Source organism: Anastrepha obliqua, chromosome 3, assembly GCF_027943255.1.
Source record: "Anastrepha obliqua isolate idAnaObli1 chromosome 3, idAnaObli1_1.0, whole genome shotgun sequence".
Classification (NCBI taxonomy): domain Eukaryota; kingdom Metazoa; phylum Arthropoda; class Insecta; order Diptera; family Tephritidae; genus Anastrepha; species Anastrepha obliqua.
The window spans coordinates 2,032,730-2,054,184 of NC_072894.1; the positions used below are offsets into that span (position 1 = coordinate 2,032,730).

At 37.7% G+C, this 21,455-nt stretch overlaps 4 protein-coding genes across 6 annotated transcripts in view; 1 reads left to right on the top strand and 3 right to left on the bottom strand.

Annotated features, from left to right (window-relative positions):
* The window catches only part of LOC129242831 (PDZ and LIM domain protein 3), a 45,190-nt gene extending 36,592 nt beyond the window's left edge, over positions 1 to 8,598 (bottom strand). For all 3 annotated transcript variants that reach the window (XM_054879691.1, XM_054879690.1, XM_054879694.1), the window contains exon 1: positions 8,368 to 8,598. In XM_054879691.1, coding sequence (XP_054735666.1) covers positions 8,368 to 8,577 — 210 coding nt within the window. In that variant the 5' untranslated portion in view covers positions 8,578 to 8,598. The remainder of the gene's footprint in view (positions 1 to 8,367) is intronic.
* A 742-nt stretch (positions 8,599 to 9,340) lies between these two features.
* LOC129241136 (ribosome quality control complex subunit NEMF homolog) lies at positions 9,341 to 12,987 on the bottom strand. Its single transcript, XM_054877322.1, has 6 exons — positions 12,890 to 12,987; positions 12,747 to 12,832; positions 11,958 to 12,693; positions 10,988 to 11,898; positions 9,696 to 10,913; positions 9,341 to 9,630 (listed from the first exon to the last, which is right to left on the bottom strand). The coding sequence occupies exons 2-6, from the start codon at positions 12,800 to 12,802 to the stop codon at positions 9,432 to 9,434; spliced, it is 3,120 nt and encodes a 1,039-aa protein (XP_054733297.1). The 5' UTR covers positions 12,803 to 12,832; positions 12,890 to 12,987; the 3' UTR covers positions 9,341 to 9,431.
* Positions 12,988 to 13,867: 880 nt separating this feature from the next.
* Positions 13,868 to 16,099, top strand: LOC129241229 (TBC1 domain family member 13). Its single transcript, XM_054877454.1, has 7 exons — positions 13,868 to 14,022; positions 14,084 to 14,157; positions 14,216 to 14,655; positions 14,818 to 15,016; positions 15,085 to 15,286; positions 15,346 to 15,468; positions 15,609 to 16,099. The coding sequence occupies exons 1-7, from the start codon at positions 14,003 to 14,005 to the stop codon at positions 15,724 to 15,726; spliced, it is 1,176 nt and encodes a 391-aa protein (XP_054733429.1). The 5' UTR covers positions 13,868 to 14,002; the 3' UTR covers positions 15,727 to 16,099.
* A 941-nt stretch (positions 16,100 to 17,040) lies between these two features.
* Positions 17,041 to 19,164, bottom strand: LOC129241228 (cytosol aminopeptidase). Its single transcript, XM_054877452.1, has 3 exons — positions 17,961 to 19,164; positions 17,435 to 17,899; positions 17,041 to 17,376 (listed from the first exon to the last, which is right to left on the bottom strand). Exons 1-3 carry the CDS (start codon positions 19,008 to 19,010, stop codon positions 17,230 to 17,232), a joined length of 1,662 nt encoding a protein of 553 aa, XP_054733427.1. The 5' UTR covers positions 19,011 to 19,164; the 3' UTR covers positions 17,041 to 17,229.
* Between the last annotated feature and the right edge of the window lie 2,291 nt (positions 19,165 to 21,455).

Consider the following 21,455-nt stretch of genomic DNA (forward strand, 5'->3'; position numbering starts at 1 on the left):
AAAGGGCCTTTCAAACGTGACGCCTGGATACTGAATAATTCCTAAGCGGTACCATTTTTATGTCACTCTTGACATTTGTTAGGTAGGCAGATGTACAATTTTTCACGAAACAACAACGCCCTAAAGGTATTGAAACTTATTATGAAAATGATCGATCTTTAGGAATAAAATATTGCAAAATCCGTGATTTTTTGGTGGAAATATTCGCCCGAATAAGACGACAATTCAAAAGTTGGTGAAAAAATTTCAAGAAACTGGTTCTGTCGAGGATCGAAAAAGAACTGGAAAACCTTCTTCAACTAGACATTCCGTTGAGAATATTGATGTTACAGCGCAAAATGTTGCTGAACAGCCTTCAACCTCGATATCTCGACGTTTTCAACAATTGGGTATTCATGAATCGGCTGTTTGGCGGATTTTACATAACGATTTGCATTTGCATCCTTACAAAATTCAATTTACAAAAGAATTGCAGCCAACCGATCATTACCAATGCAGAAATTTCGTGCAATGGTTTATTCAACAAACAAAATTACGACATCAGAAAAATCCTTATTTTCACTATATTGCACCGCTGGGTGTCGTTTTTGGAGTGTTGGTATAATTGGCCTATTTTCCTTTGGGGCTGTTAATGTCGAAGAACATCGCTATGGACAACTGATGGAAGATTTGTGCTTGCCTTAGTTTAAAGGAATAGAACAGACGATATTTATTTCAACAGGATGGAGCCACAAGTCACACAACACGGCCATAGTCACGCCCAAAATAGGTACCTTGATCTAACGATATAACTCCGCTAAATTACTTTTAGTGGGGCTTTTTGAAAAGTAAAGTCTACGTGAATAGTCCCACAACGATTCCAGAGCGGAAACACAGCATTCGGATTGAAATTGCTGAGCTCAATGCAAAAATATGTGAGCGAGTCTATGAAAATTTTAATTCTCGTATGATAGCCTATAGACATGCTCTTGGTGGACATCTACATGATGATGTCAGTGTTCACATATAATTGTTAAAAGTCGTATTGTGTATAAAAGTAGTGAAACCTGTAAGAATCTAAATTTTACATGTTTTAGTTGAAAACAACATTTAGGAATGTTTGTGAGAAACCCTTTTTTTCAAAGCATGTTTCATACGTACGCACAGGCGTGATAATATTTTAGTCACTATATATCAGCGTTTTTTTACGTGCATTTGTATCTGCGCTTACAGCAAACCAAAAACGCACATCGACAATTGTCTATAATCCACGAAAACATTTGGCATCACTGTTCAACAATTATCAAATCAATATATAGAGACGTAAATTAGGAGCTGCAAATGTAAGTGGTAAAAAACGCATTTAATTAATAGAAAAATCTTTACTAATTACTTTCAGAATTTCGAAAGTGTGTTGCACGATATCGTATGTCTCCTCTGTACGTGGCCCTACGCTCCACCCGGAGTTAAAGATATTAGATATACCTATGTCTCCTCTGCTCACATTTCATCTAATATTTACGGTCTACAGAGCAGATCGCAAAACGCCGATAAAACTACATAACAAAACTTGGAAGCGCCGATATCATCCGCAATTATTTCATAAGCGTATATAAAACTGTGTGCTTATTGTTTCATACAAATTTTAAACGTGGACGCATATGCGCGTAAAAAACACGGATGTTGTGCAATAATATTTTCATTTGGCAGAAGCTTTTAAAAAACTCGAAACTCTACTTTATGACAGAGCGGTTCGAAAGTCCATGAGGTCGGAGTGTAAAACCCATAAAGAATCTATGGCAGAGGAGAGATACTCGTCAAAACGATCAGAGATGCTTGAAAATATTCTTCAACATTCAACCAAATTTGGTCAAGATATATAAATTAAGCTTAAATGTGTTCATGCGATTAAAAAAACGTAGACTACGTCTTCGGTCACATCTCAAATTATTATACATTAATTTCCAAGTACATTAAGCGACTAATATTTAATATCCTTACAACAGGATTTACAGGCATTATACTTCCAAAAAAAAAAACCCCAAATACCCAAAATGTACTAAATGTTAATATTTTTCACGGCTGTTTACATAAATATGTAGATATGAGAAGTTCGAAAGGCTTGATTGAATTCTGTTATCTTAGAAAAAAATCCAATTGTTTCATATCAGCCTATGTTCCAAGAAAACAAGCTTTCTTTCATTTGTAAAAAAATTTTAATTCGAAGTTGTGAAATGTGAAATAAGTACGGATTTTGTCTTTACAGTAGAAGCCCGATAAGTGCAATACCGATAACTGCAATTTCGCGGAAAGTACAATTCGATTTTGAGTCCATAGAAAACTCGAAAAGAGCAATAAAAAATTGCAATTTTCGGGCGCAAAAGAATTCTTGTTCGAAGAAATTTTTTACTTAATACGGCAATGTATTTGCGTTCATCACGCGCGAAGACACAGCTTTATAGCTATGCTCGGAATTATTGCGACCAAAAACACTGTTCTCACGCTTTGTGATTTTTGATTTTTACAAATAACTGTAAAATTGTAGCGCTGATATCATAAAATATGGCATCGAATCGTTTGTGACATTCAACACGCGTTAGTTTCAAGCTGGTTCTTGAGAGTAAAACAATCGTTCGGAGTTTGAATCATTTTTTTTTTGCTTTCATCAAATAAAATCATGGGAAAAGTGAAAAAGAATCTACATTATCTTACATTGAAAGAAAGAGATGAGATTCTCCAAAAAATTGAAAAAGGCGTTAAACAACGAGATCTTGCATTCGAATACAAAGTTGATTGCGCAACGATTTGCCGAATAAAAAAACAATCCCGTTCATTAAAAGAAAATTCATACAATTCATTTTCACTTCGAAATAAACGGAAAACTTTGCGGTTTGGCAATCATCCAGAGCTCGAGAAGCGTTTGTACCAGTTTTTCATGAATCAGCGGCGACGAAATGCTCCTGTTTCTAGGTTGATATTGAAAAGCAAAGCATTAAAAATATTTGATGAAATAAAAAAGGATGGAGAACAATTCAATGCAAGTGATGGATGGTTTTCGCGATTCAAGAAACGCTTTGGACTTCGCTATTTGACTGTGACTGGTGAATCATTATCTTGTGATCCAGAAGCCAATGAGCCATTTAAGGAAAAATTGACGGCGAAAATCGCTGAAAAAGGATATGTAACATCACAAATATATAAAGCTGATGAAACGGGGCTCTTTTGGAAACTTTTGCCAAATAAAACCTACGTTTCGAAAGATGAAAAGAGTGCTCCAGGCAACAAAGTTTCAAAAGATCGAATCAGTGTTCTTTAGTGTGCAAATGGTGATGGCAGCCACAAAATAAAACCATTAACGATCGGCAAATCTATGAATCCGCGTTGTTTTAAAAATTTTCGTCTACCGGTGAATTATGCTAGCAACAAGACTGCTTGGATGACGCGGGATATTTTCAAAAAGTGGTTCTTTGATAATTTTGTCGAAGAAGTGAAAAAATTCGCCAAAGAAAATGATGTTCCACCCAAAGCATTACTCTTGCTGGATCAAGCCCCATCTCATCCGCCCGAAGAAGAATTAGTTTGTGGTGAGATCGAAGTGATGTATTTTTCGGCCAATTGCACAGCGATTTTACAGCCAATGGATCAAGGTGTCATTGACTTGACAAAAATTCAATACAAAACATTGCTAATGGAAACCATAATTAGTGAAAAACATTCTTCATTACATGAACTATTGAAGAAAATTGATTTGAAAACCGCCGTGATCGTGTTGAGCCAAGCATGGGGGAAATTGCTCCCTGAAACGATCGCTAAATGCTGGAAAAGCGTATTGGGTACAAGCCCAACAGTTGACGCGATTATTGAATCTAATCCAGACGATATGCCATTGGATATCGAAATTGACGACCCCCTTCTTGTTGGAGGATTACAACGGTTAAATGAGATGGTCAAAAACTATGTGGGTGAAGCAGACACAGATGAAATCCGCAATTGGGTTTTGGAATTAGGAATAGATGAAGGTGATAGTGAAGCCAATGAACCCGAAGATACTACTCAAGAAGAAACAACCGAAAAAGTCCAGCATGAATCGATTTTTGGCTGTGTCAATACAATTTTCAAATGTGGTGAACAGAACGATGTACTGTCATTCAATCAGATCGCTTGTTTGTATGATATCCGATCAAAAGCACTTGAAAAGTGTTACGAGAAAACGCAATAGAAAATAACAAAGTTTTTCCAAAACAAATTATTGAATTTTGGAGCACGCACTCATATGTCCTTCCGCATTGATCTCTTTGTATTAATTTCAATAAATATGTGTTCATTTTTCTTGAATATCGACCTTTTGAGCTCATTAATTGCATTGAATAGAGTTAAAATATTTTTCCCTAGGTATTCCTCGATCCACAGGAGAAATTCGCAAAAGTGCAATTTTTCGCTAAGTGCAATCATTGCTAAAATTTTCCAATTGTACTTATCGGGCTTCTACTGTACTAGTTTTGTCTATGGTCTTTACTAGTACTCCTGGGACTGCGGTTGAAAAATGAGCTGTTATTGACTTTTCTGTTAAACTGGTAACTATTTTACTAAAATGCATCCTACGCTTCAAAAATATATGGTAAAGATTGTACCGGACGTAAATCAACTGATAGCACAAGCGAGATTGATCGGATGGGGAAATGCTTACAGACAATGAAAAACCTGATAACATATCATACCCAGAAAAAAATCGAAAAAGCTCCAAATATCATTAATAATGAAAAGAAATCGGCTCAGATAACTGTATATTTCATTTAGCGGAGACAAACGTAGACTTGAAGAAGTCTATGACGAACATCAGACATATCAGACAGTTAAGAATGAAATTAAAAATGTAATATGAAAGAATAGCATCATTATGGCTTCAATTTGATAATGAATCAATATTCACCCGTCAACCCCAGGGAAATGCTTTCCGACTAGTTTATGAACGCCCTCTTTTTTTCGCCAAGCGTTAGTAAGTGGCGAATAGATGAAGCAACTGGTATAAATGAACATGTCTTGGCGCGTGTTTTTAAGATAGTGAGTTATACCAGTTTAATAAGATATAACGATACTCGCTAGCGGGGAGTCTTATTCCCCGTTGCTTTCACATGCAATTTTTCGTTAAGTTAGTTGAGCAAAAAGTGGCGAATAGAAGAGGCCTAATAATTACAAAAACCGACACCCGCTAAGCTATGTGGCGAGTGCCTGTCTAACGTATTGCCAAACATTTTATTTTACGAGTAAAAGCTATTGAACTTACACCTCTGTAAAGATTTTCGACATTGGGGTTATGTATGGCAAGTTCACTCTTTAAACGAAAATTTCGGCTCAATTTGCTTAATGACGCCTTGAAACTCGTATTTGAGTTTAAGACTCATTCTTGGTGTATTGGCATGTAAATTTTCTTTCAAAATCCCCAAGCAAGAAGTCCAATGGCGTCTTCACGATTAAACCGTAGTGTCCACACATACCAGCGGTCAAACAAGAGCACTGCCCAGGCGACAAATGAAAAAGTAGTTTTTTGGAGATACCCCGCAAGTGTTGCCTGGAACGGTATGCATACTACGAGGCTTTTCTAATAGACGGATGAAAGCTGAAAGGCTGTGGCAACCATGTTGTTTTGCTGCGACTGTCAAAAGCGTGGTTGTCACTCATTTGGTATGACCATTACAAGTTCCATTTGTAAGCAGCGCCTGCAAATGATAAAACTTTATTGTGAACGATTTCATGGTGTCCCAACTCTGTGCCAACAGTAGCAAACGATTCCCTCAAAGCCAACATAGCCCAGGTCATAACGTTATTCCCAGTCTGCTAAATCTATGCAGGTCATTGAAAAGTGGGCTTCTCGCTATCGTGCCATCGTACGAAGCCGCCGCATATATAATAATAAAAAAAAATGTTTCCTTAATACCTCATGTACAACTTATTTGCGCCCTTATTGCAAAACCGTATATGCATTATTATTAAGAGTAAAAAACTGTATTATTTTCGGGTAGGGCCCGTGCAGCAACACATTTGACTAACGTTAAGTTGTGTCATAATGTATAAATTTCCGCATAAAAAGAAACACAGCAAATCACATCCACTGATCTTAAATGCCACTTAAACTGGTCTTGAATATCTTCTGAAGGTTTCGTAACCAGCGTCGCAGCTTACTAGTGGTGGACTTGAATATTTTCCAGCTACGGGCTAAGAGCACCACATTGCGCATTCAGACGATCCTCGCCCCTCCTTCTTTTGCTTCTGCTCGTAGTTTCACTGAAGACTATTTCTTCTTCATGAAAAATTAATGGTAATGGCGAGTTCTCTGGGACGGATGGCGAGTGTGCAACGATTGGTGGCTAAATGCATACCCTCCAGCAGAGTAAAACCCAATGATTGGCGAGAGTGTAACACGTTATCCTCCATTTGGGTGTTTGAAAATTGAAGCTTGTTATTATTATAATTGTTATTAGAGATCTTAGAAGCTTACCTTGGGGCGTTACATGCTCGCCCCCTTTCCCGAAGGTTCCTTATCGCTTTCTTTAGCATATTGATCGCGAAGTGATCTCCAGCGACTTTGACGCTGTTCAACATGTGTATAAACATTGCCCATACTTACATACGGGGAATGCTGCTGGAGTGACAGTCCTTCGCGGGATATAAATCCGGGTCGTTTCGGTAACATAGAACCGACTGTCCTGGAAACGATAAGTTTACTTTCAAAATAGCCACTTAGCGCGTGCACCTGAGGCGGCCTTCCTCTCCGCTTTTGTCGAAAACACCAGGGTGAATTTGAATTTTGTGCGACACAAAAGTATTCTTACTTAAACGAATGACATTTGCGCCAAATCAACCGTACGGCAAAAGTAGAAAAATACGTATTTACATACATACATATGTACATATGTATATTTATATTATTTCTACATTTTAGATTCATTGTATTTTCGTACTTTTAGTAAAATGCATTTGTTTACATATGACATCTTGTTATAACACTTATCACGAAACCTCTTTGATGTTTTTCCAAAAATGGAAGGGCCTACAGTTTTACACTGCCTCCGAATGGCAGATAATTTTTTTTACAGCAGCTTTTTAGGAGATTTGCATTGAATGCCAATGGGTGACCGCCATTACAAACAACTTTTTGTCTAATTGGACTACCGAATCGCAATCATTGCGAAACCCATTCGGTTATACCGGCCGTCCTTCTTGTATTAGGTTTGTTCATGTAAAATTTATCCAGTAACTCTATTTTCGAGATTTACGAACAACTAATTAAATTGTTGGCGGTAAAAGTCACAGAAAGTAAAAGAAAAATCAATTGCGCTACATAATATTAAATTTAAAAAAAAAAAAATGCAAAATAACGAGCATAGCATCACATAATTATATTTTGTCCACAATTATTTGTTCCATTTCAACATTAGATTAGCAGCAATATTGTTGTGCCAATCACAGCTTCTTTTATATTTTCCACAGAACGGTAATGATACGTTACAAATGTACATATTTTCCCTGCTACCGTCTATGCATATATGTATGTATGTATATATATTTAATATTTTTCCAAATAAGTAAAAACCAAGAAGTGTAGGCATAAAACACAAAAAATACCTTTAATGCTTCGATTTGTATTTCGAAAACTACAGTAACCGTGACTTAAGGCTATAGCTCAGAACTACATACCTCTATATCATTGGCCGATTCCAACTTTTAATTCTTAATGCTTATTCTTACTTTGAGATCAGCTGTTTTTGTCACTTGCAAATTCTTACAAGTGAAAATGCATCCAGTAAAAACTTGCAACTTCCCTCAAAATAAAATTTCATTTAGCTCTCTCCCTTTCCCCACTTTGCAAGTTTATTGGATACATGAACACCAACACTTGATAATTTTTGACATTTATTACAATACAATTCTTTGCTTCATAAAAAGGCCTATTATTCATGGTATATAAATACATATACACATTGATATATGCATAAGATATGTGTGTATGTACATATATAAAACTAAAGGCATTGAACAAAATTCCTTCTGTAATGCACTCAATTGTGCCAACTCCAAGCCCTTTCAGAACAAACTCGAATAACACTAGCAATCTAGCCAGTATTTCGAAGTCCTTAAAAGCGTATCAATAATAGTTATGTATGTATGTGAAGATATGCATGCATATGTATGTATTAATTGCCTTTCATTTCACTTATAATACACTTTCTTTGAAGATTGGTTTTTGTGGATGAGACTCACACACTAACACGATGGGTAAGCAAACTGAATGACCATGGATTGACGATGCTCATACACACACACGATCAATGCCTCACTGGATGTGTATATGTAAACATTCGCAATGCGTTTAAACGTTCTGTAACTCACCTCATCCGATATTAACGGTGTTGCTGGCGATGAATTTACTTTAGGTGGATCATCTATGAAATGTACGTGTTTCTTAGTACTATTACGGCGACTGGAACCGGAGATAAGCGAACTTTTTCTGCCGCCCCCAATGTAACGATCGAAAATTTCTTGGTCATGTACGTAGTCCGGCACGCGCCAAAATGCAGGACGTTGATATGATGTGCTCATTTCACCAACGACTGGCCAAAAAAACTGACCGAACGACTCACCTTCATTCAGTTCGACCGACACATAGGCAACGAAATGAGATTTAACAAATCACATGTCTGTGTTTCACAGAGAGCGAGCGGATTTCAGGAAATTTGTAATTGAGAAATTGGAAAAGATCGCGCAAAAGCATAAAGTCATTATGAGTATATATGAAGATATAAACCTACTAAATGAATTACACACATACGCAGACGTACATATGCATATGCATGAAAGTGAAATAATCTAAAATAAGTTGTATATTTTTCGATAGTAAATACACACTAAATACATACACATATTGCTTGTATGCTCATACAAATGTAAAATGAGAGCGGAATATCGGACATAAAATCAATTTATTAGCCCGAATAATGATCCAGCATCTCTTCACTGAACAGCAGCATGGAAAATGGTTCGGTGACTAAGAAATTTCAAGTGAAAAAGCTACTTATTCTGTCCTCGCAGTAGCGTCATCAATTGCAATGACCTTTGGTATGCTAGTCAGGACTTATATTCTACTCTGTGTTAGCAGAATATTGAAAGCTGTTGTTGTAGTAGCCTTGATAAGTCAACGACACGTGAACGAATCTACTTGAAATGAGCGACGATATTATTCTTCAGCAATCATCACAATAGCATCTAAAAGATTGGTGCATACATACACAGATATCAACAAATATATTTATTTATAGTAAAAGTAAAGACAGCCAAAAAATGCGAAAATAAAAGCTTCAATCCATTCTTTGAAATATATTTTTATTGTACATAATATGCAGAAGCTATCGCAAAAGCTTTATTTACAGCTAATTGTCGCACTTAACGCCATTGAATTACTTCTTGAGCTTTTGCAACTGCGGTGCCGATAATTTCACCTTTCCTGGTATGTTTCTAGCCAATGCTTCTTCTTTGATGCTCTTAAGCAAATCCCTCTCCCGCGGCCCACAACTTTTGTCCTTGGAAAACATGGTTAGGGCTGTTTTAGCTGCGCGTCCACGTTTGCCAGTGCCTGGTGTCAACTTAACACGAAACCTGAGTTACAAGAAAGGAAACTGAGAAATGCGTATGTAAAAATAGTAAAAAGAAAGTTGTTTTACTTGTAATTTTGCAATGCTTGGTAAGGTGCAACGACGGGTATAACGAATAACAATTCATCGCCTTCAAGCGGCTGGCCAGTAAGTAAATCCAACATGGCCACATCGGCACCAGAAGGCATATCATCACCGTCGTCCATATCAGCTCCAAGGTGAAGCGGTTCCTCTTTGCGCTCATTGTTTCGCTTTTCCTTGTATATGTTTTGTATGTTTGCTTCCTCCTCACTTTTTTTGTCAGCTACATTTATCTTATCTTTGCCCGCCGACTTCAGTATCAACATGCGTAGTTCGCGTTCCTCATCATCCTGATCCTTGTACTTGGTTTTCATCTTTTTTAGCTTACCATGGTGTCCCCGTTTCATATGTGAACCATTCTTCGCTTCTTTTTCAGCAGCATTTTGTTGCTGCTTTTTCAATTCCTGTTGCGTTTTTCGTTCCTTTTCCTCTTTACGTTTTTTTGCATTTTGCTGTTGCTTTTTACGAGCTGGTGCAGCAGGTATTATTGTTGCCTCTTCCTCCTCCTCTACATCGACTTTGCCTTTTGTCTCCACGAGAACGCTAGCAGAAGAATCTACAATTGAGTCGGCTCGTATGGTAACGCGGCCTGTATCGTGTTCAATTTTTACTTGAGTATCTGGGAAAATGGATGGATTTTCTGGATGATCTACATCTTCTCTATCTTCATCGTCTTCATCTACTTTTTTCAGTTGTTTTTTCCTCAACTGCTGTTTGGAATTGTCTATCGCATCGAAATCTTCTTCATGTGGGTCATCATCTTCTAAGTCTATTTCTACATCGTCATTTAATTCCAATTGCTTCATACGATCTTCTTGTCCTTCCAAGTCCTGTTGTTCTTCCTCGAATGTGCGCAGCTTTCGCTCGCCCCGATGCCGTTCCACAAAACTATCTTCCAACTTAAATAATAGACTTAGACCCATTATTAAATGACACGAGGGTAAAAAATTTTTCTTGCCGCGTATCATGAAGCTACCCGTTCCCAGATATTCACCAGAAGGGGCAGTTTTCGTGACTTGATCACTACGCACCCAATATGCATTCGTTACAACTTTAGCATCCCATGCCACGCTATAAGATATAGCCATGGTGCCAGCTTCTAGCAGCGTTTTTGGAGGTATCTCTCCTCCAGATGGGTTTCGTATAACAACACTTGAGGCACCCTGAATTTCAGCGTGTACGTAGATATCTGACTGTCGCATATAGCTGTATATAATAAAGGCAGAAATAAAAATTTTAATATGTGCAAACAATTTTTAATGAATAGGATCCTAACTTACCGTTTAACGATCAATTCATTTTGCTGCGCGTCTCTACCACCAATGACTAAATAATTTTCAGAACTAATAAACCAATAGAACTTTTCAAACCAATATACTTTTCGAGCTTTTGAAATTGTCGATATTATGCGAACTTCTTTCAATGTTTGTTGAGTCTTTCGTTCAGCTGATTTTAAAGCCTTTTGCGAAGCATCGATAGTTTTCTGTTCTTTCTTAGCTGCGTAGCGCTTTAAGTCGTAATACTTTCTAGCATTAGCCCAAGCGGACAGTGCCAAATCTACATCTACAATTAGGGTTGGCAAAGTATCAGAGTCGTCGTTGTCTGTTTCGGAATCATCAGATTCTTTTTTGAAGTTTTTATATGGATCTGATAATCGCAAGGAAATATGATTAATTTCCAATTTTAATTGTTTAATCGCACTTGCGACTGGGTCATCATCAGCCTGGGCTTCTTTAACCTCCTTATCTATATCTGACCAAGACATTTGAGTTGCAATAAGCGATTGAACAGCTGAAATTGCATGGTCAACTAACACTTGATTACATGTAATTAATTCGGCCTTTTGTTTATCAACTTCCTGTGATTTTGTTAGATTTTCCAGGCGTTTAGCATGATCTTTCTTTACGTTTGACAATTTTTTTAAGGCATCGCGCTCTTGTTGTAAGGTTTTCAGATCAATTTTCTGACCCTCCATTGTGGAATAAAATTCATCCACTGCTAACATAAATGTGTCAAATTCAGATACCGGCTGGTTTTCAAACTGCGAAAACAAGAACGGATGATACTCAATGTTTTGATAGAAATCTTCTTTCGATTCATCGCCTTCAGCTGAGGGTTTTTCTTCGCGTTTTTGAATAATATAACCCTTCGAAGTAGAAGAGCACCCTTGTTTAAAAATCTCACTAGCTTCCTAAAAAAATACTATATTTAAAATATGTTTTAATATACCACCTCAGTTTAACAAGTTACATGTATGGCTCGCATAAGTGAAGTTATATCAGAATCAACATCGAACTTCCGCATACTTATTGAATTGCTTTCCTTTTTTCTTTGCTTCCTTGATTTTTTACCCACGCCCACCTCGCCTTGTTGATTTTCAATATCAGCGGAACCAGGATCTACTTTCTTCTCAATCACACAATTATATAGTTGGTATTTATGTAGCACATGATCGATCACAGCCGGACCAAAGTCCACATTTGGCATTAGCAAGCGCCGCAAATTGTCACCGTCTTTTGCGGTATCAATCAAGTCACGAATATGTTTTTCGGTTAGCTCACCAGCCTGTTCTTTTGCACGATTCAACGGATATTTTTCACGCACAGCAAACCGAATTTCTTCGCCTTCATAGTGGGGCCGCAATATGTACAAAATTGTGAGCTCGTGGTCAGTGAGTATAATGTTACCTCGATCGTATAGTTCGACGATAACATGATATGCCGCTTCGCCAGTACCGAATTGCAAATCAATTATACGATCCACACCAAGTTGCTCTAGCTTTTCCAGACGCTTGTTCTTGAGATGTTTCCTTAGCTTCATACTAAAGCCCGAAGGCGCCATATTTTTTGGCCATTCGAAAACAGTTGTATGGAAACGAATGCCAGACTCAATTAAAAGCACTGTTTTGGTTTCCCCTCCTTGAAATCGAATTAAGTAAGTTTTGTTGTCGATGTCATAGATTTGATTTACACGCTGCCCCACCAAACTAGAATTTTACAAATTAATTTCAACATTAATCGCTTTTTTACCAAAACTTACCCTTGCAACTCTGTGACACCACAAACGATGTCATAAGTGTTAAAGCGTGTTTTCATTGTCCTAATTCCCTCTTTGAATGTTATAATCTGAAACCAAACAGTATTAAAAATAAATTTATAAATTTCTTGCAAGTTGCAACTGACACGCAGCAGAACAATTTCACACTCAGCTGTTTCCCAACGAGCAACGATGCCAGCTTTTCTATCTGTAGACAAAGAACGATACACATTTCGTTATGCGGATTTATTTCACGGCAACGAAAAATATATTCCACATTGGAAATAAAATTCAAAATTGTCAAAATTTTTATTTTTTATGAAATGTAAAATCTATTTTCTGTGATTTTATGCAATACGAACTGTTAAATGGAAAAATGCGGTAGAAATAAGGACTTGAAAGAATGCTTACATATCCATTTGGAAAACAAGATCTAGTTTTACCAAAACACGTTGATGTCATAGAGAAATGCTGACCCGTTTTTCATTCTGAGGAGGAACAAAGATTCATATGCGCGTGTAAAATGTCGACAGTAAATAATTGGGAATAGAAAAAGTGCATGCCAAAAAGAATCTGTTGAATGAACTTTGCATATGTCTAATTACCCAGAAAATAGCCGAACGAATAACCGAACCAAAAAATTGGCACCCTGTTAAATTTAGATTTTGTTCAAAGTTTTTTTAAGTGACATTTCCAACACAATAATAGGCCTCTCCTGATCACCACTTCTCTGCTCGCAATCTCACTGCTCGGCTCACTTGTAGAAAAATTTACATGTGACAGCAAAAACAAAGTTATCGAGCATTACTCGCCGCTAACTTGCATAGTTATCCCTCATAGAACTGAACATAGAAACAAATGTAATATTAGGGAGTTCTATTTCAGCGCTGCCAAGATATGTTTATTTATATTAGTTGCTTCCTCTACTCGCCACTTTCTAGTGCTTGGCAAAAGTCAACGTAAAATCGACGTTTTCTGCCGCTATTAACTTATGTTAATTCGCCTTTTGCACGGGCTTCGCTGCAGTGACGGGTGACGAATTCATTAACATGTGTAAAACACTTTTCTGATGTGGCAACATTTTCTTAGTGTCTAAATAAATATGGAGAATTTTAATTTATGTTTTTGTCCTATATTCGTCAGCTGTCTGCAGCTAGTTGTAGAAAATAATTTAATTCGAGTGTATTGCGATAAACAACGTCTCCCCCAATAGGAAATACATAAGTGAAAGTGAATAATTTTTTTTATGAAATCTTCCGATGTCGATGTTTAAAGCACGGCAAGTATAATTTTTTAGTATATCGTGTCATAAATATAACTCTAATATTAATTTTGTATAGTGTTAGGGAATTTGAGGATGCGCTGGAAAGGAATGAAATCGACCTGAATTCACTTCGAAATCTTTGTTTTCATGGTGAGAAATAAAATAAAAATTAAAAATCAAATACGTTTTAATATCTGTGTATGTCAAGGTATCCCTGACGTTGGTAGTTTCAGAGCAGTATGCTGGAAATTCCTACTAGGTTATTTGGGACCCAAGCGATGTACCTGGACTGAAACTCTCAAAAAGAAGCGAGCTCTGTATCGGCAATTTATAGAAGAACTGGTTCTTCCACCGGGTCTAAATTGCGATAATAATAAAGATAATACGAGTTCTGGACTTAGTGATCACCCACTCAGTGAAGGACCGGAAAGCGCTTGGAATACATTCTTTCAAGACAATGAATTTTTACTGCAAATTGACAAAGACGTTCGACGCTTATGTCCAGACATATCGTTCTTTCAACAAGCAACTGAATACCCTTGCGATATAGTGGTTCATAGCAGGGGAGAACGAAGATTGCATCAGCGCGTAGTTCCCACTATGTTGAGCTCGGCAAATGTAGAACGCAAGGGTTTGGGAATGACAAAGGTAAGACGTACAATTGATTTTAAAATGAAATAGTTCTCTGAGAAATATAAAAAAACCAGTATGTATATTTGTCTACACATGCTTTGCATTATGTGTCGAAGTAGCAGGTAAACTACGACCAAATTTTCATTGTAACTAATTAACCAACGACTATATTTGTAGATAAATCTCATAACGAAGCGTTCCAATGAAAATTACATTGCAATGGAAGAAGGTCAAGAGGCACATTGGGAAGTGGTGCAGCGCATACTCTTCCTTTATGCTAAACTGAATCCCGGTCAAGGCTATGTTCAAGGCATGAATGAGATTGTAGGGCCAATCTATTATATTATGGCCTCTGACCCAGATCTTGAATATAGAAGTGAGTCATACCTCAATATGTTATTACGTCTATTAAAATTTAACAACCATCTGACATTAAATGTTTAGAATATGCTGAGGCAGACTGTTTTTTCTGCTTTACCGCATTAATGAGTGAAATTCGGGACTTTTTCATTAAAACACTGGATGATTCCGAAGGAGGCATTAAATTTATGATGGCAAAATTGGCAAATATGTTAAAAGAAAAAGATCCTGAAGTGTATGACAGATTAAAAGAGCAGGAACTACATCCTCAGTACTATAGTTTTAGGTAAAAACAAATATAACCCACACAGATGAGTTTTCTAAGTTAATTTTTACATATCTTAGATGGATAACACTACTGCTGTCACAAGAATTCCCATTGCCCGATGTCGTTCGGATATGGGACTCTGTTTTTGCTGATGAGCACCGATTCCAGTTCTTGATAAAAATATGTTGTGCAATGATTTTGTAAGTGCCAAAAGTGTCATATTTCGTCGTATGTGCACACATATTAAATCATGAATCTGCACATGCTCCACTGTATCCATTGATTTGTGGTCAAATCTTTTAATACATGATTGTTTTTATGATTTTGGAAATAATTTCAGAATTCAACGAGAACTCATACTTCAAAACGATTTTGCATCAAACGTTAAACTGTTGCAAAATTATCCGCCAATTGATATTAACGTAGTGCTTTCACATGCTGTGTCGCTGCAAGGATAACCGTTACCAATTGTATCTACAAATATGAATTATACACATCCCGAGCAAATTTTTATACCTCGTTCTTAAAAGTAAAAAATATGGTTTTAATACCAAAATTTACACATGTTTAGCTTCTAAGTAACATCTTTTGTAATTTATTGTACACAGCATAAGTGTACTACATCTACATATGTACATCTATTTACAAATTGAATTATCTTACTCGAAACTTTCATTAATAACACTGTCCAGCAGCATTTTTACAACAGAAAACCTCTGATATATTTCTGAAGAAACATTGTGCTCACAATTTTTGGCGAACAAAGTTATGGTTGAACACGCCCAAATTTTTATTTGGTTTAAAAATAAAAATAAAAGTGCGAAACCCTGAGCAAGATTTTTGAAATTGCGGAAAAGTTGATTCTTGCAAAAAATTAAGCACTTCGTGCCTTTGCTTCAACGAGCCATCAACGCCTTCCAACACATTTTTTAAAAATTCCTGATTTTTTTCTAAGTGACAATACTCAGAAAAATTTTACAATGGCAAGAAATAGGTGTCGATATTTTTAAAGGTTCAATTTTCTATATAGAGGCGGCAGCCGCAGCTGTTGTTATTGTTGTTGTTGTAGCAGCATAAACATTCCCCATACTTACATACGGTGAATGCTGCTGGAGTGACAGTCCTTGGCCGGATATAAATCCGGGTCGTTTCGGTAACGTAGAACCGACAGCCGCAGCCGAATGGGTTGGTTCGTGACTACCATTCGGAAGAGCGTAGGCTCGAATCTGGGGCATGAAACAGCAAAATGACAGAAAATGGTTTTGCTAATAGCGGTCGCCGCTCGGCAGGCAATGCCATGCCTCCGAGTGTAGTTCTGCCATGAAAAAGCTCCTCATAAAATATTTCTCGTTCAGAGTCGGCTTAAAACTGTAGGAGCACCAATTAGGAGGAGCTCGGCCAAACAGCTAAGAAAAGTGTACGCGCCAATTATTTAATTTTATTATTATTATTTTTCTAGATTTTTACTCTACTTCAAGATTTTGTAGTTGTTAGCCAGACGAGCTGATTATAAACTTGTTTAGCAAAAACGGGCAGCACCATTTCAGAAAATTATAACTTTATTGGATTGTGCATTCGATTTGTATACCTTCTAATAAAATATTTTTATTGCATATTCCATCAAAAAATTTGTTTTTCTACCTAAATTTGTGACATACATTATAGTGTCTTTGGCTTGAAGCCCTAGCATGTATAAATAGTATTGACCACAATTAATTAATTGCTTTGGTTAATTACAAAGGAGTTTCCAGTCCCGTTCATCCGCAACAAACTCTTATTAAAATACACCTTCATTTATTTACTAATTTACAAACAGACATATTTTAACAAAAAATTTGCATTTGTTAATTAAAAAACAATACGAATACGCAATGGAATACACAAATCAATTTTTGTTAAAAAAAACTCAAACATCGCTTCGCCTTCACTGAGCTTGTCCTCATTTCCCCTCATATTGTCATCTATTTCTTGGGATTCAGTTTTGGCGCTGTATCCTTGCAAATGGTTTGTGCAATAAACTCAATCAATGTGCGAGTTGGCCGCCCAGCCATGCCCTTGCGAATGTACTCGAAGGCCTTACCATTGGTCACCATAACGTTAGTAGCGTCCTGTATATATAAATCTATATTTAGTACGAGAATTAATTTGTAATCTTAACACTCTCACGATATGCATCCATTGTCCACAGGGAACGAACTCTCTCAAGAAGGCAGCTGCTTTGCATGGACGACCCCCGCGCCCAATTCCATAATTCTGCACATCGGTGGCGTCACTGTGCGTCACTAACTTCGAATAGTAGTTCCATAAGGGTAGTCGCCACACCCGATCACCAGTATGCATACTGGCATGTTTGATTTGTTGCCAAAGAATTTCTGAGTTTGTGAAAATACCGCATGCAGCTTCATCCAGTGCTTGTCGCATCTGACCCGAGGTGGTTCCTATATCTACTATGAACTTGGGGCAGAAATTTTGAGCGTATAAAAGTGCATCGGCTAACACAAGCACATCTTCATGGTCTGTGCCCTGAATTTCGATATACTTTCCATTCATGGATTTTGTGCAATCGCCAGGTCGGAAGGAGTTGCAGCCAATAACGTTTTCACAAAGTGGAATCAGACCTCGGATATTCACCTATTGTTTCGGGAGAAAGCGATGATTCAGAGATTGTGCGATGAAATCAACAACTACTTACCGGTAAACGCAAACCTGCAATAGCCCTACATGCAGCTACCACCACCGCTGCGCCCGTCATATCGCCACGCATATGGACCATCTCTTGTAACTTCTTTAAGCAAAGACCACCACAGTCGTAAGTGATACCTTGTCCCACTAGTACAATCGGTCGATCTTCGGCTGAAGTTCCATAATAACTGAGCTCCAAGAAAATCGGTGGCTCACAGGAGGCCTTACCCACCGACAGGAACGCGTGCATTGACTGGGACTCTGCCCAGCCCTCGACCTTCACCTCCACATTCACTCCCGACTTACATAGAACTTCGACGACGGTTTGTGCAAATGCGGTGGGAGTGAGCAAATTAGAAGGCATTTCCTGTAATTGGCGTGCCAGATTTTGAGCTGCGGCCTTTTGCAACCCAATACGCCAACCTTCAATATCACATATCTCGTCCTTGTGTGTATACAAATCAATAGAGGGAACGGCAATGCGACGCTTGGTGTCCTTCAGCTCTTGATATGCCCATACGCCCAGTGCAGCACCTTCTGCTGCTGATTCAGCGTGACCACAATTCTCGACCTCAATACGGTCGGTGTCAAGATAAGCCAACTCCATGCACGCTCTTGCAACTGATCTTCGTATCGCCTCCTTTTGCTCGTCGATCACTTCATAAGAATTATATCCTAAGCATTCCTTACCTAAACCCACAACAGCCACAGCCGAGTAGTAGGGAATTTTTTCAGGCTCGACCGAAAATAAAATGCGCGTTTCGCCTCGTTTCGGCATAGGTCCCGATATACGCAACACTTCCAACAAACGTCCAGCCGTCTTTTGAACATTGTAACGCCACGCAGCCGGGGTCAAAATACCCGAATCTGTTTTGTCTTCTTCGTCGGCGTATACACCCAGCACTAGCCCGCGAGATGGAGGATCTGCACATATCTCCGTTTGTTGCAGCTGCAACATTTGGTTTAGCGCCGGCGAGACGTATGTGCGGTACTGAGGCAGGATACGACAAACCGTTTTTACAATATTGCCGAACGAACTGGAGCGCAAAAGACCAAACATTTTGATCAGTTTTTTATGCAGACAATAAAATCTTATATAAAATATAACAGCGAATTATTTTTATTTAAATTGATTTATGTATATTTTTGAGCAAGAAAATTTTAAAGTTAAAAAATTTACAAATAAATTTTCTCTATGTATAGTCGATTGGAAATATTTCGAGTTACTGGCTAGTAAATGTTTGCATTCAACCAAAATAAAAAAAATGAAGAATTCAAAAAACAATAAAACCTTTAAAGGATTTTTTAAATGTAGAAATACGAGGAACCTTTAATGCAAACAACTAAAGGCAGAGTCTCTCAAGCAAAATGCTTTAATAAAGGTTGCGAAAGAAAATTATTGACCCTGTATAATCTTACTTTACTTAGAAAAGTTTCGTTTTTGTTTCAAAATTTTAAAATAGTTTTAATTTGAAAATGATATTAAAACTCAACTAATATATTACTTAATAATCATTCAGCTCGACATATATGAATATCCCGGAATCTCACCAAGTCTCACCACAAGTTCAGACCATCAGTAAGTCTTGAAAAAGGACTCCACCGCCATTGAAATCATCATCATGTAGAATCACAAAATATTTCTTCGCAAGTTTAAATAGAGAAGTCCGCCAGTGATGAGTTCAGAACCAAGTCTTTATCAGTTAAATTACTAACAACACGGCCACATACTATCAGCTCTCGGCCTGCATACAGGGATTTAGCCAAAAAGGGGATGAATTTTTATATAAAAATTACAAGAGACGCTTCACTGAAAAACTGCTAACGACACCAAAGCGGCCGCTGAAATGAACAACAGGCCGCGTGAACTATTCCGGATAGTGTGCAACTTAACCAGTCAACAAGTTAACAAGAACCAGCCAATCAAGGACCTGAACGGTAACGTGCTCACCTGTTCTGCTGACCAAGTCCGCAGATGGAGCAGCTAACAAGCAATGTAGCCAACGGAGGCGATGACTACTGCGAAACCAGTCTATTATGCTCATCGGCAATACAGAACCGTCGCCGTATCTGAACAGCAAATTTTAGTTAGTTTATATGGGAGGATTTCTCGTGGCAGAAATACAACGTAAGAGTGTGGTTTGCCATTGCCTGCCGAGGTGCGAGCATTGTTATTATTATTATTATAAGGGGATTCAGAGCATTTCTCTGAGCTCAACTTCCTCAATAAATTTTAGTATTTGTCCCATTTTATTGCGCAGAAGAGATGGAGCTCTATTTCTTCATGTGCAATTTCGAAAACCCTGTGACCTCAGTGTAATAGACAGAGGACTCTGGAAATCTGGGGACTCCATGTCATTAAATTTCCAAACTCGTAGCTGTGTTTACCGGTCATTGGACGATCGACACACACGCGGAAAAGCTAGGTTCACCATTTAACCTCCATTGCGGAAGCTGAACTTTCAGAGAAGGAGTGTGTTGAGCACTTTCTCTATAAATGTCCGAGTTCGGCCGCTAGACGATTAAGGTCAATGGGTGCTCTTTCTTTGCCAACCTAAATCCCATCAATTTTCTCCAATACATCAATAACTCTGGCTGGCTGTAGATATCTGCCTGTTGGAGGTTTCGTAATGGTATCAAAACGTCGCTTTAGTGCTACTTGTGGAGTGTTTGAGTGGTGCTTCAACCATTTCAACTACCTACGGTAGGTAGTTTATTGAATTTTATTTCCACCACTGGTAAAATATGTTTACCCAGGGGCTTGATCCGGTTGCATTGGAGTATATTGCCAGGTTAGTAAGATGATAATTCAATCTAAAATGTAATATTAGAATTATTGTGATGATTCCATTAATTATTCTTATTTAATTCCATACAATATTTAAATCGGTTTAGGTTGAAGCTACCTATCATTGATTTTGGTAATTGATTTTGCGATAAATCCGACAGATTATTCCGGTATGATCTTCTTTGTCATTTCTCTACTTCCTGAATAAGAGAGGGGAAGTTACCCTTTCCTGGGCCACAAAATAGTTCTAGGCCTATAAATGAGGTAAATGTGTCCTGGAATCTACCTGATTGTTCTCAACTAAGATACTCAGCTTAGGTGAAATATTCCAGCACCAGTTTTGATGTAACCTACAAAGAGTTGAATCCTTGGTTGCTGTCTGGCTATCAGTAAAGGTAGCTATGCTTCGGTTGTTGTAGTTGCGTTGAAAGTTGAAGAAAAACATACCAAGAGAATCGCATGAGAAGCCATCTAAGGGCTTTTATAAATTAATTACGCTTGAAAACTATTTTGAACAGGATTTATTAAAAACTTGAGGATCAGAGATTCTAAACTTTGTATGACGCTTTAGTAATTTATTGAATAGGTACCCTAATATGAAGAGCTGCTCTCGGGGCTTTTCAGACATCAATGGCAGAGCAATCCTCCGAGAATAGTTCCTTGCATAAACATATTTTTATATTGGCGTATGCTATTCATATCTTAAAATTTCAGTAG